General features: G+C 44.2%; 1 protein-coding gene across 1 annotated transcript in view; it reads left to right on the forward strand.

Moving 5' to 3' along the window:
• The window catches only part of Cdc42 (cell division cycle 42), a 43,175-nt gene extending 41,450 nt beyond the window's left edge, over positions 1–1,725 (forward strand). Inside the window, exon 6 of the mRNA XM_052716053.1 lies at positions 241–1,725. Coding sequence (XP_052572013.1) covers positions 241–330 — 90 coding nt within the window. The 3' untranslated portion in view covers positions 331–1,725. The remainder of the gene's footprint in view (positions 1–240) is intronic.
• The last annotated feature ends 11,615 nt before the right edge of the window (positions 1,726–13,340 follow it).

The following is a 13,340-nucleotide window of genomic DNA, read 5'->3' on the forward strand; positions in this document are numbered from 1 at the left end:
TGCAAAAAACTCAGAGGACCACTCACGAGTATCTGCTCATCTGTGCCAGCATTGCTGAATCTCTCCTGTGCCCTGACAAGACAACTGGGTGAAGCAAGATTGTTAGGTCAAGTTTCAGGGTTATTAATATTTCTTTGTTTGCCCACTGTCTTTGGGGTTTGTCTGTTTTAAACATGAACTCCAGCTCTGTTGTTATACTGAAAATCAGATTGCCCATTTCTTCTTTCTACCCCTTTTCAGAAAGGCCTAAAGAATGTGTTTGATGAAGCAATATTGGCTGCCCTGGAGCCTCCAGAACCGAAGAAGAGCCGCAGGTGTGTGCTGCTATGAACGTCTCTCCAGAGCCCTTTCTGCACAGCTGGTGTTGTCATCATACTAAAAGCAATGTTTAAATCAAACTAAAGATTAAAAATTAAAATTCGTTTCTGCAATAATGACAAACGCCCTGCACCTACCCACATGCACTCATGTGAGACAAGGCCCATTGGTATGCCCCCCTCCCAGTAATAGTTAATTTTGAATAATTGTGTATTGTCTGAAAAGTGATGAGTGCTAGTTTTTGTTTCCTTGTTTAAAAAAAAAAACAACAACAACAAAATCCCCACCGATTTGTTTTGTTTTTTTGTTTAAAAGCAAGGCATGCTTGTGATGACTTTGTAACAGACTAATTCAAATTGTCAAAGCTGTTCCCTGGTTCCATTCTGGAGAGTAATCTGGGGCATCTTAGGTCCCCCGCACCCCAGCTCTTCTCTCCTTTTGGGGTGTGTGTTTCTTAGTCTTGTTTTTTAAAATTTGTTAACCAGTGGACAGCCCTTAGGGAGAAGGACAGATTATTTCCACATTCCACTCCCCAGGTGTAGTTTAGCAAATGTGTCCCCACCTGGTGCTCTTAGGAAGGAGTGTAGAAATGCCTCGTTTAATAACATACTCCTTCTTGAAAGTTGCCTTTTCTCTCCACCCTTGAGTGGATCCAGTCTTTGATGAAACTCATGAAAGTGGATGGAAGCTGTCTTGCCCCTCTTTCTAGGATGCACTCTGTATGTGACTGTGACTTTCAAGGGGGTTTGTTTGCCATTTGCTGATTTGGGGGAGGGGGGATAATTTCTAACTTCTTTCATTGATAAATGAAAAAAAGTATTGCACCTTTTGAAAAACACCAAATGGATTGAGTTCCTAATTAAAAAAAGTTCTTTTGCCCCTATCAGTCAAGTTCTTATATGCTTAGCATAGATTTACAACTCACTGTAGTGTCCCCAGGTTCAGCTTGAAGACCTGGTATGTAGGGTTCCTGAAGGGATGGTGCTAGAAGACAAATGGTCCCTGATGATCGCCATCTCCTTTCAGGTGATGAGGTTACAGGCCTGCTTCATTAAGAAGCCATGAGCATGTGGGGTGGGGAGCATAGCGTACTTAACCAACATGGGGACCAGTCAGGGCTCTCCCCTTTTTTTCTTCCATGCCTGTGAGGAACCCTTGAACAACTGACTGAAGTTCTCTCACTCAAGAAAACTGGTAAGAGTCTCATGACTCTCCTAAGTGTTAATAGAGATTTTATCAGAGTATTTTGTTTGCAGGTTCCAATTTTAAAAAATGTTTAGGTAATCTCCTTCCCCAGTCCTAATCTTGTGGATTCGTCAGTGCTGAACCAATGCTTTCTTGTGTCTCAGTTCTTTGTATATGAATTCTTTTCAGATGTATTAAACAAACAAAACCCTTCACAAGCCAGCCTGAAGGTCGTTGTTTTCCCTCCGCCTCTTACTTTTCAGGTATTTAGAACTGAGGATGTGATTGTTACATGACACCAACATCGAACAGATTTTGGGATAAAATTTTAAAGCTTTAGTTTTGTTTTCTGGCATTAAGCTTGTGTTGTTTCCCTCCATATGTTCAGGTTTATTCCTTCCCTCCAAAATTGATAGCTAGCTCAGAAACTCCTCACCTTGTATGCTGAGTAGGTCAGAGCAGTTGTTAGTGCAGAAACATTTGTGAAGATCTCATCTCATGTTGTTGGAAGGAAGCACTAACATACTCCTATAGTGCAGTGGGAAAGTAGACCCTTTTCCCAGCCTGCCTGCATTGGTGGCTTTCAAATTTGATTACTTAACAAAGTACAACTTGCCGGGTGGTGGTGGCGCACGCCTTTAATCCCAGCACTCGGGAGGCAGAGCCAGGTGGATCTCTGTGAGTTCAAGGCCAGCCTGGACTACCAAGTGAGTTCCAGGAAAGGCGCAAAGCTACACAGAGAAACCCTGTCTCGAAAAACCAAAAAAAAAAAAAAAAAAAAAAAAAAGAAAAAAGTACAACTTGCATAGTGAAATCTACAGATAGTGTTCCAGGCATTTCTAAAATGCAGTCAAGTTTGAGTTCCTAGATAGTTTTTCCTCTCATATTAGAAAATTTTGTTTTGTCAATATGATTCATTTTCTTTGGTCGGTAAGAACAATATATTTACCTTAGTTGCATTATATCTATTTGTTTGGGAAGCTTAAACTTCGTCCAGTTCAGTGCAGGCTCAGTTCCCCATGGGGATTCAAGTTTGGCATGACTGCATTATGTTAAAACTAAGCAGGGTGGGGTGGGAAGGGGTTTGAAAGAGGCACAGTGAAGGCTTTACTAGTTTTTGGGGTTTTTTGGTTTTGTTTTTAATTACTTTTTTTTTTTTTTTGGTAAGTATATGTATGAGCGTGCCATGGCACATGAACTCTCCTTCAGCAGGTAAATCCCATGATCAACCTCAGGTTGTCAGGCTTGGCAGCAAGTATCGTAACCAGTTGAGCCATTAGCTGCTATCTTGCTGACTCCTGCTTTGCACGTTTTAACCAGCGCACCTTGCTTTTTGACCAGTCTAGGGAGGGGTAACTGGATTTTGCAATGATACTTTGGAGAGCAGAGACGTCTGTCCCAACATCTTAGTACAGTAGCTATGGGTCCTCTATTGTGGCTCTGTGCCTGTCTTAGAATGGTGCTTAGCCCAAGATTTGGCTGAGATTAGTTATTGGATAAGTAAATCCCCCCGGCCGCGCCCCCCCCCCCCCCCCCCCCCCCCCCCCCCCGCGCCCCCCATACACACACAGACACAGGGTTTCTCTGTGTAGCTTTGCACCTTTCCTGGAACTCCTCTGTAGCCCAGGCTGGCCTCGAACTCACAGAGATCTGCCTGCCTCTGCCTCCCAGTGCTGGGTTTAAAGGCGTGCGCCACCACAGCCCGGCAAGTACATGATTTTAAGAGTGAGTACACAAAAGCAGGCCATGTGGTTGAGGGGGAAAAAAAAGCAATATATATAAATATATATATATATATATATATATATATATATATATTTTTTTTTTTTTTTTTTTCCTGGTTTTATTTTTTTGGGACAGGGTCTTGCTATGTGGTCCCAGCTGGCCTGGAACTTGCTATATAGTCCAGGTTGTATTGAACTCATAGAGATCTCTACCTGCCTCTGACTCCTGGGTGCTGAGATTAAAGGTGTGCACCATCGCTCCTGGCATTGATGGTAGATGTATACACATGAGAAGAACAAGGGTGACAGGTAATTGAAGTTAACTTTAAGTACTTTTCTTTCTGGCTTCTTCATCTTAGAAGATATGCATGGGTAGCAAATGGATGGAGATAATGTGTTTTTTTTACTTAAATACTGTTTTCTTTGACTCAAGACATTTGTTTAGTCTTTATGAGTGATACTGCTCTGTAGTGTGTGGTGGGTTAGACTCATGGCATTTCAACCCTAAAGACAATTTAAATTTGTGTGTATGTCCATGTGTCTGTGTCTTTGTAGGGCTATACATACAGGAGTGCAGATACCTGTTCAGGCCAGAAGAGGGCCTCAGAATCCCTGGAGCTAGAGTTACAGGTAGTTGTGAGCTACCTAACATGGGTCTTGGGAATTGAACTCTGCTCTTTTGTAAGAACAGTGCTCTGTCTTAACCGCTGAGCTACCTCTCCAGCCGGTGTTCAATCTTTTGACAATATGGCTTGATCATCTGCAAATATGTTGGCCAAATTCATAGATATCCTGGGATACATAATAGCAGACTTAGCTTGTAGCAGAATTTACAATATTAATACATCACTCGTGTTCTAAAGAGTAGTTTACTGGGGCTGGGGTTGTAGGTCGGTTGGTAGAGTGCCTGCTCTGTATGCATGAAGCCCTGTTTTCTATCTCTAGCATGGGAGGTAGAGGTCGGAAGATGAGGTGTTTAATGTCATCTTCACCTGCCTGTAGTGAGTTCCGGGTTAGCCTGGGCTACAGTCTCAAAAGCAAATACTCTGTATACAGTGGCCCTGTTTAAGGATTGAAAATCAAGAATGGTGGCACATGCCTGTGACCTAAGCACCTTGGAGGTGGAGGTAGGAGGGTCAGAAGTTCGAGGTCAGCCTTGGCTATATATTAAGTTTGAGGCCAGTCTGGGCAACATGAGGCCCTGAGATCTCACTCCTGCCCCCACCATACCTTAAATCTCCCATACCCAAACAAACAAGCAAAAACCAAATTCAAAATTTGATCCTTGCTGATCCTGGCTTTCCTCTTTAGATGAAGTCTCTTATGTAAATAGGGAAGGTACCATCTTACTTGGTAATGACAGCTGTAATCTTTGAGGAATGACCAGTTAATCAGACTATCTATGACTGAGTATGAGGAAAGGGGCTTCCAATCGCGCTCCTGTTTTAGCTTTCCTTGTTCTCTGTAAATCATTCCCTGTGTTCACCAGCTTCAGAGCGTGGTGACATAATTACACAGAGAAGCTGAAGACCTCACCAAGTGTGTTCTTTCCTTGCCACTGCCATGTAAGGAATTGCTCCGAGTCTCTTCAAAGTGCCCCACTTCTTTTTAAAGCCCATTTTAGTAGCTGTGGCCAGTGTAAACCACAAGGAGGATAGTAGTTTAGTGTTTACTTTATCAAGTTGGATCATTTGCACACACCTCCAGTTTCAGGTTGTACTCAGCTGGGTCCTATATTTCTCACTCCAGAACCAGCTCTAGAGAGCAGTGACTGCCTATGAGTGACTTATCATGAGCAGCATGTGGGGGTAAAGGGGGCCACATTTAGGTACATTGAATTGTTCTCATTCTGTTGATTGGAGGATGCCAAAGTGCTAAGCTAGCTCAAAAAATGCTGTTCATTCATTCTCAGCAGTCATTGGTAAATTTAATAAGTAGTATATTTAAAAGCACTTCATGCAAGCTAGGTGTCGTGGTGCACACATTTAATCCTACACCCAGGAAGCAGATCTCTGTATGAGGCCAGTCTGGTTTACACAGAGTTTCAGGACAGCCAAGGCTACATATACTCTGTCTAAAAAACAAAACAACAAAAGAAAAAACACTTAATGCACTAGAGAATATGACAGAATTAAGTAGCTAACGCCTGCCTTCTAGTTGGAAGTTTCTTTCCCTTATGGTTTTGACAGCTGCCTCTTCTTGAATAAGCATATGCTCTCATCATACTTTGAACTGCTCCCAAGACAGTCTAAGGCTTGCCTGTGTGTATACCATGATACATTCATTTTCCAGTATTTAGTGAGGATGTGTCCCATGTGGGGCACTGAAAACACTGGAAAATGAGTGTCAAGCAATGCCTAGGTAAGCTGGCAGGGTAAGGATGTCAGTACCCCATAGGTTGCTTTATCCACTGTATTTGCTGTACGTGTACTGCAGTACCCATAGTTCTCTGGAGGCTATGATTGGCATGTGGCCCACTGTCAACCCCCCGTAAGACTTTGAAAGACACTGGGTAACTGTACTAGTAATATTCTTTCCATCCTCCCTCCTTCCTTCCCTCCCTCCTTATTTCCTTCCTGTCTGTCTTCTGTCTTTCTTTCTGTCTTTCAGACAAGGTTTTCATTGTATAGTCCTGGCTGGCCTTAACTCAAGAAATCCGCCTGCTTCTGCCTCCCAAGTGCTGGGATTAAAGATGTGCGCCACATCAGGCTTTTCATTATATTTTTATGTGTTTGGGTTTTGCCTGCATGTGTGTTTGTGCACCACATACATGTAGTGCCTGGGGAGGCCAGAAGAGGGCGACAGATCCCCTGGGACTAGAGGAATGGGTGCATCACCATGTGGGTGATGGGAGTTGAATCTGGGTTCCCTGGAGGGGTAGCCAGTGCTCATAACTGCTGAGCAATGCTCCACCCTGCTGAAGTGGTTGTTACTTTCTGTCAAATTTAGGTAGGAGAATTTAAAACAAGCTAAGGACAGCTGGGTGGGGGAACAGTTTTGTGATTCTTTCATAGTATTTTGTAATCACAGAATTGAGAGTGGTTCATATAATCCCTTAATTGTGTGTGTGGTGAAGAAAATGAGACAATTTAGACATCTTTTCCCTGCACAGCTGTGTGACAGCTGGGCCTACATTCCTGGCTTCCCCTTTATAGTGTTTGCTTACAGTTTATTAGCCCCAGGCTTGAGTAATAGGGCCCCATCTTAGTCCTCAGCACTGAGTACTGCTTTCCACCTCTGCTTTTTCCTAGATTCTTCCTACTGTCTTGCTGCCTTTGGGTAGTATGGGCATTAGAGCTAGCTAGTGACAGAATTGTTAAATTTTGTGACGGTGGATACTTGCCTATTGAAAGTATATACATTAGAGTCTTGGGCTGCAGGAAGACTGAGATATATGTCTGAAGGGGAGGTTTAAAATAATTGTGCAGATTAGTGATGCCAGGATGTAAAGAAAGCCCTGCAGTAAGTGGTCCTCATTGCACTCTCTTTCTGAAGTAGAAGGGACAGGTTTTGAAGGGAAAGGTGAATGTAGTAGTCTGTTACCTATTAGAGTACACATCAGAAGCAGCCCTGGCTGCTCTCGCCACATCCTGTCCAGCAGCATTCTCTATGAGCTCTGGTCTGTGGCCACTGTTCTCTGTAGGAATCACTGACCCTCAGGCAGAAGAGCATCCCTGTGATGAAGCTATTTTGTTGATCCTATTGAGTTGCCCTCTGGCTTCTGAGTTCATCTTACTGGCTTATTCTACTTTTACTGGAGTATACCATCAGATACCAGGAGCCCCAGTATGCTGATCTTAGCCACTCACCCCCAGTATACCAACTAAAGGTACGAATAGTGCCAAAAGCCAAGAGAGGAGAGTAAATTAGCAAAGCTAGCAATTAAGCTAGTTGAATACTGGAAAGGGGATACACTGACTCCCAAGTCCTCCTTGCAGGTAATGACTTAGGCTTAAAAAAATACAGAGGAAGAATTGGGCAGGCTCCAGAGGTACACATAATTAAGCCACTGGTGTGGTCTGCTTGGTCAGTGAATCAGTTCAGGTTCTGCTGGGTGATTTGGTGAAGTTACTACTTGAGGCTCTGTTCTGGTTCCCAGGAGATTACAGCTCCTGTTGAGGGTGATCTCATTATGGTGTGATCTATTTGGGAGGCTCTGATGGTCTGGAATCTAAGGAAACTGCTGGTTTAAGACAGTGACTGAAGGCTTCCTGGTGCCTTTATGGAGGTCTGGAATAGGACACTAAAGCTGACAGTGAGGTGCCTCAGTTACTCTTACCTTTGTGTCTTTAGCCTCAAAGGAGAGTGAGACAGGTATCCCTGGCAGGTCAGTGATTAATGTGCCTGTAGCAGAGTTAAGCATCACTTTGACCTGTAAAAACCCAAACAGCTGAAGGCAAGCAGACTTCTGTCCTGTCTTAGTTAAGTGTGAAGTAAGTGCTTTTAAGCAAAAGCACCTTCTAGTACCTGACAGTGTGCTGTGTGAGTTTTCATGGAAGTTGGTGTATTTTCTACTCAGAAATATTTCAGTTCACTCCCAGAGAGAACACAGTAGCAAATTCCAGGCGTGTGAATTAGTGTTAGAAGTGACTATGAATTAAAGCTGTTCTCATAGGCTAAGTTGGGCTTCTAGGAAATTCATAGAAGCAATGGTTTGTTCCTTTGCTGAACATCTCATCACCTCATCTCGGCACAATGTCAGGCTCATGTTCCATCAGTTGGTGGGAAATTGTAGGTGGATTGAATTTTTTTTTCTGATTATTTAGGGTTAATAGTTTTTACTTTCTTTGTTCTTCCTATTTTTGTTTTGTTTTGATTTTTGATTTTTCAAGACAGGGTTTCTCTGTGTTGCTCTGGCTGTCTTGGAACTCACTCTGTAGACCAGGCTGGCCTTGAACTCACAGAGATCTGCCTGCCTCTGCCTCCTGCTGGGATTAAAAGGGTACACTACCACTGTCCCCAGCTAGGATTGATTTTTAGCTGTAAAGAATTAAACAGGTAGTACCTGCTTTTGTGGATTAGCTTAATTTGTGAGCTGTAACGTAGGTATCTGGCCAGTCTCGGAGGCAGAAACTGGAGAGTGTTACTGAGCTAGTTCTCATCATGAGCTTTGGAGCAGCTTTAGGAAGGTGGGAAGGCCTCTGCTAACAACACACTGTCTAACTCTTTAGAATGATTCCTAGAGAGATTTAGCTCAGAACCCAGACAAGAGTTTCTGATAAGAGCTGCTTGGATGGTTGAGATTAGCGCCATCTAGTGGTAAATCTAGGTTAAAAACTCTGGTGGTTGAATCCAAATTATAATTTGGATGTCAGTTTTTCCTTACGGGTGTTTTTTTTTTTTTTTTTTTTTTTTTTTTTGTTTTTGTTTTTAAATCAGTGACAGAAAGTAATAGAGCTGCCTTTAGTAACTTGCTGGACTGGGAAGACTAATGAATTGTTCAAGATGTCAAGAGTTAGCCTAGAAATTCCATAGGCAATCAAAATGTAAAATCCATGGAACTTCTAACGTAGGAAAATTGTGCAGAGCCTTGACTGTGCTGTCCAGTCTTGGCACAGTGTATGAGTGCCCCCGGTACTTCAGTAGGTTGTTGAGAGATAATGGTTAAGTCTGTCCCTGAGTGTGAGGACTAAATGAGATCATAGCTTTTGCTGTGCAGTGTTAGCAGTGTGTAGATTTGCATTGCAGGGGGAAGAACATGGTGTGTGAAGTTCTGGCTGGTGCCACTGTGGTGTGTCTGAAATTTTGTGTTTTCTCTAGCTAGCTATAGACTCACTCACTTGTTCTTCCTTGAGTCAGAAGCTCATGAATTCCAGGCAGGATCTCTTGTAGCCCATGCTGACCTTGACCTTTTTATATAGCTGAGAAAGACCTTGCTCACCTGCATGCTGTGATTTTAGGCATGGACTGCCACATTGTTTATACAGTGCTGGAGGTCAGACATGGGGGCTTGTGCATGGTAGACAAGCAGTCTACCAACTGAGCTACACCCCTAGCCTGAGATTCATATTTTTTCTTGGGAAGAATGTTAACAGCGCAAGGAAGTTCCACTTCTTTAGGAAGAGCCTGATGAGAGGTGGTATTTCTCTCTAGCTCTTTAATTTAATAGAAGTACTTCATGTGCACAGTATTTAGTTCCCGAGAGCTCCAGAGATCGTGCTGTCTGAAATGGCTTCTGTCCTTTTTGATGTCCCTTGATAATCAATGTCTGAAGATCAGACAAGCTGTGTGGTATTCTGTGTCTCAGAATGGTAAGAACAGTCTTCAGGATGGCTAACACAAGGATTCTGCTGGAAGGAATAAAATGCTTAAAACCATACATCTCCTAAATGCCTTTTATGTAGAGACAATGTACTTTTAAAAAATTGCTGAGAGGTCTTTGAGATAGAAACTGGGATGAAAGCTTTCAGAATGAAAGTAAGTGGGGAGTTACTGAACACTGTAGAGAAATCATAGTTGGATGTATGGAAGGGGGTAAGATAAACCAGGAAGGGCTTCTGGGAAAAATGACTGTCAGGTCTGGAGATGACATAGTTGTCGCTTGCACCATTCCTCCCACCAGTGACATTTAATTGTCCTTATAGTTGACATGCAGAAATAATGTGATGTATGAGTGTGTATGTATATGAGTAAGGTGCATAGCTAAGAATTTCTGGGTGGGAGCCTGGACAAATATGGGAGAGCCTGGGCATGTTGAGGGGAAGCCAAGAGTCTTGCTCCACCACAACATGAGGACAGATACATGTAGTGGGGAGAGCTGACTCTCAAGGGCCTGCAACTAAAGAGGGGAGTGGCTCTTAACATTCAGGACCATAAGAGAAACGGCACGCGTTTGCTGTAATAGCTGTGTTGACTGAGTGCAGAGTATGCATCACACTAAAGTTTATAACAGCCTGTGAAGTTGATAATGCAGATATCTTCATTGACTAGAGAAGGACTCTGATTCGAAATTCCCTCATGTCTGCAGTCAGAGTTAGAACAGATCTTTCTGACTTGGAACATGTGGGTTTGACTAGTGTTCTGTGGAATTAAAACCCATGTGAGACTAATCACACAGCTGAAAATTGTAGCCTGAGCATCTCACAGTGGTCAGGGCCGACAGAGTGCTGGAAAAGGCTTCCTGTGCAGGTCAGGTAAATTGGAAGCAGCATTTTAGAGAAGGAACCGTACAGCCAATGCGTAGAGCCAATGCTAGAGTAAGGCACCCTTTCCTTTGCCTGGCTTAGAGCAGTAGTTCTCATCCTGTGGATCATGACCCCCTTGACAAACTTCTGTCTTCAAAGTACTTAAAATTCATAACAGTAGCAAAATTACAGTTATGAAGTAGGAGGGAAAATAATTGTGTGGTTGGGCATCACCACAACACAAGGGACTGCTTTAAAGGGTCACAGCATTAGGAAGGTTGAGAACCCTTGGAATAGAGGATCTTGAAAGGGCTGAGGGTGTAGCTGAGTGGAAAGCAATTGCCCGGCATACCCAAGGCTTTGGGTTGGTCTGATTCTCAGCACTGGGGAGGGGGGGGGGGTGAGAGCAGGCCAGGCTTAGGTGAGTGCCCGAGGCCGGGAATGGAAACCCGGCCCTAAAGCCTGCTTGCCTCCCTCCATTTGTTAGCCCCAAATTAGGTTGACAGTTGGACTCTAGCTGCATGTTTCTCAACAGAGGCTCTCAGCCATTTTTGGGTTTACTTGATCCTCTCACATCCCTGAGGAGAGAGGCAGGGTTAGTTGGTGAGAGTGAAGTTAGACATCTTGGCATTGTAGTGCTGTGCAGATAGATACATAGGCTTGGGGCTTGAGTTTGGCTCGACTACTCCCCTGATCTCGAATATGAGGCCAGTAAACATTTCCCATGCGAAGTGGAAGTGGTTGTGTTTTGCTGAGGGTAGAGAATTGCTTTCTGTGAGGCTGGAAAGTGGGTAGCATTGTCACTTTCCTTGTCATTGTCAAGCAGGGCCAGAAAGGTCTGTTGACCGACTCCTGCCCTTGGGCTACTCGGTGAATGAGGGATCCTCAGTTTGTTCTTTCTCTCCCCTGAGCCCCATCTCATCTCCCCATCTCTTCCTCTCATCTCTAACCAGTTTTGGAGGTGTGAGGAATGTGCCTGAAGTTTTAGACTTACCCTGGAGCCCTGATGCCAGCCGTCTGGTTTTTGTAGAGCATCAGAGGACTGTCCTGTCCTGGTCTGGTCTGATGGAAGGGGATTTGAAGCTTCCTTTCTGAAGCGCACTTGTAAAAGGAAGCCCTTTCTTTATTAGCTAAGGGAATAGGGATACTGGAGTTAGTTAGATCCATCCCTCCACCTGAATAGTGGACAGTACCTGCCTGGCCTCTGGGGAGCTGAGATGAGTCCGCACTCACTGCTTTTGCTGCTGTGAGGACTCTGTCGTGACTGCCGGCTTCTTCCAAGACCCCCAGGGGCCTCGAGCACTGGCTATGCTTCCTGCTGCATGGTTTTTGATGTTCCCTTCCACTTCTCCCACTGTCCTGACAATACCACTGGAAAAAGCTCTGGGAGTTGGAGACCCAGGTTTTGTTTGGGGTATTTGATTTGTGTGGTAGAACCCATTACAGAAACAAGCTAGCGTGGAGCAGCTCCTGCAGCTCAGGGAGGCTCCTCACTTTTGCTCTGCACTACTGCCCCAAGCAAATTGAGCTGTGTGCCCCTGTGCATGGGATTTTACGGAGAGATTTAAATGCCATTGGTGTAGGCCTTACTCTAGCTTCTTAGTTACCCCCACCCTCTGTTTTAATAGCTTGGGTTATCCTGGAACTCACTATGTAGAGAAGGCTGGCCAATTACCTCTGCCTTCCAAATGCTGGGATTAAAGGAGAGAACGAAGAATATTTACTAGCTGTGGATAGATAACTTCTGATACTGCTACTTCTACCCCCAAGCAGGCATATGCTACCATGCTTGCTTTATGCTGTGCTGGGAACCAAGCCTGGGGCCTGGTACATGCCAGGCAAGCACATGCACTCACGAATATTTACAACCACAGCTGCTAGGGAAGTTTGTTTGTTTATTTATTTATGTTTTTTGAGACAGGGTTTCTCTGTGTAGCTTTGGTGCCTGTCCTGGGTCTTGCTCTATAGACCAGGCTGGCCTCAAACTCACAGAGATCCCCTGGCTCTGCCTCCCAAATGTTAAGATTAAAGGTGTGCGCCACCGCCTGGCTTAGAAGTTTTTACGTACTTAGAAGAGACCCAGGCTTACCTTTAGTCCCTCAGTTTCTGAAAGGACAGCTTGAATTTGAATAATGCTCATTTAGGGGTAGGACTAACCTGGGTCATGCAGCCCTGATTAGGGGACAGGACTGTGGGTTCTCCTGAAGGAGGTTCTTGCTATTAAGAACTTAGTAGAACTTAAACATATCACAGGAAACAGGAACTCTGGGGAATTTCCCCTGACTACGCAGGCCAGCTAGACTCCACCCAAATCTTTGGAAGACTGAGGTGAGGGGAGAATCAAGAGCTGGGACTGTTACTGTGCTGGGCACTGAGGCTGTCTTCCTAATGTCTCGCTCTGGCCTGACTTAGCACATTCAAATGTTATCCCCACTAGTACACGGTGCTTCTGTTAGAGTGGACAGAACACACCTTCAGGAAAGCGAAAGATGGGGGAAAGAAACAGTAATCTGATAGTGTTCAAAATTCATAGTAATTCTAAAATCATACAAAGTCAGGATCATGAGAAACATCCCCCAGTCCACCCCATTGCCTTTGGAGACTCAGCAGCCTATGTAATCCTAAGTCTAAGGCATCAGCTGCAAGAAGCCCCTATTTCTGCTCTGGATTTTCTTACAGGCATTCTAGAACATTGTACCTCATAAAGAAGCTCCAGAGCCCTTCAGCTATTCCTTTCGAAGCCTCTGTCCCTTCTTTGTAGTCTTAAACAGCCACCAGGCTGTCTCTATTACCATAAGTTTTCTCAGTTTGGAGGTTTTGTGTATACAGGGTGATATATTACATAGTATTTTGTGTTTGGCCCTTTCACTTAGCGTGTTTTCAAGGGCCTTGTGTATTGTAGCATGTGTGTGTGTGACTACTTCATCCCCTGTCTGCATGAATTCAAGGCATGCTCTGCTACTAAGCCCTAGGCCCTGCCTGCTTCATT

Source organism: Peromyscus californicus, unplaced genomic scaffold (assembly GCF_007827085.1).
Source record: "Peromyscus californicus insignis strain IS unplaced genomic scaffold, ASM782708v3 Scaffold_5__1_contigs__length_169319896, whole genome shotgun sequence".
In the NCBI taxonomy this organism is placed as follows: Eukaryota; Metazoa; Chordata; class Mammalia; order Rodentia; family Cricetidae; genus Peromyscus; species Peromyscus californicus.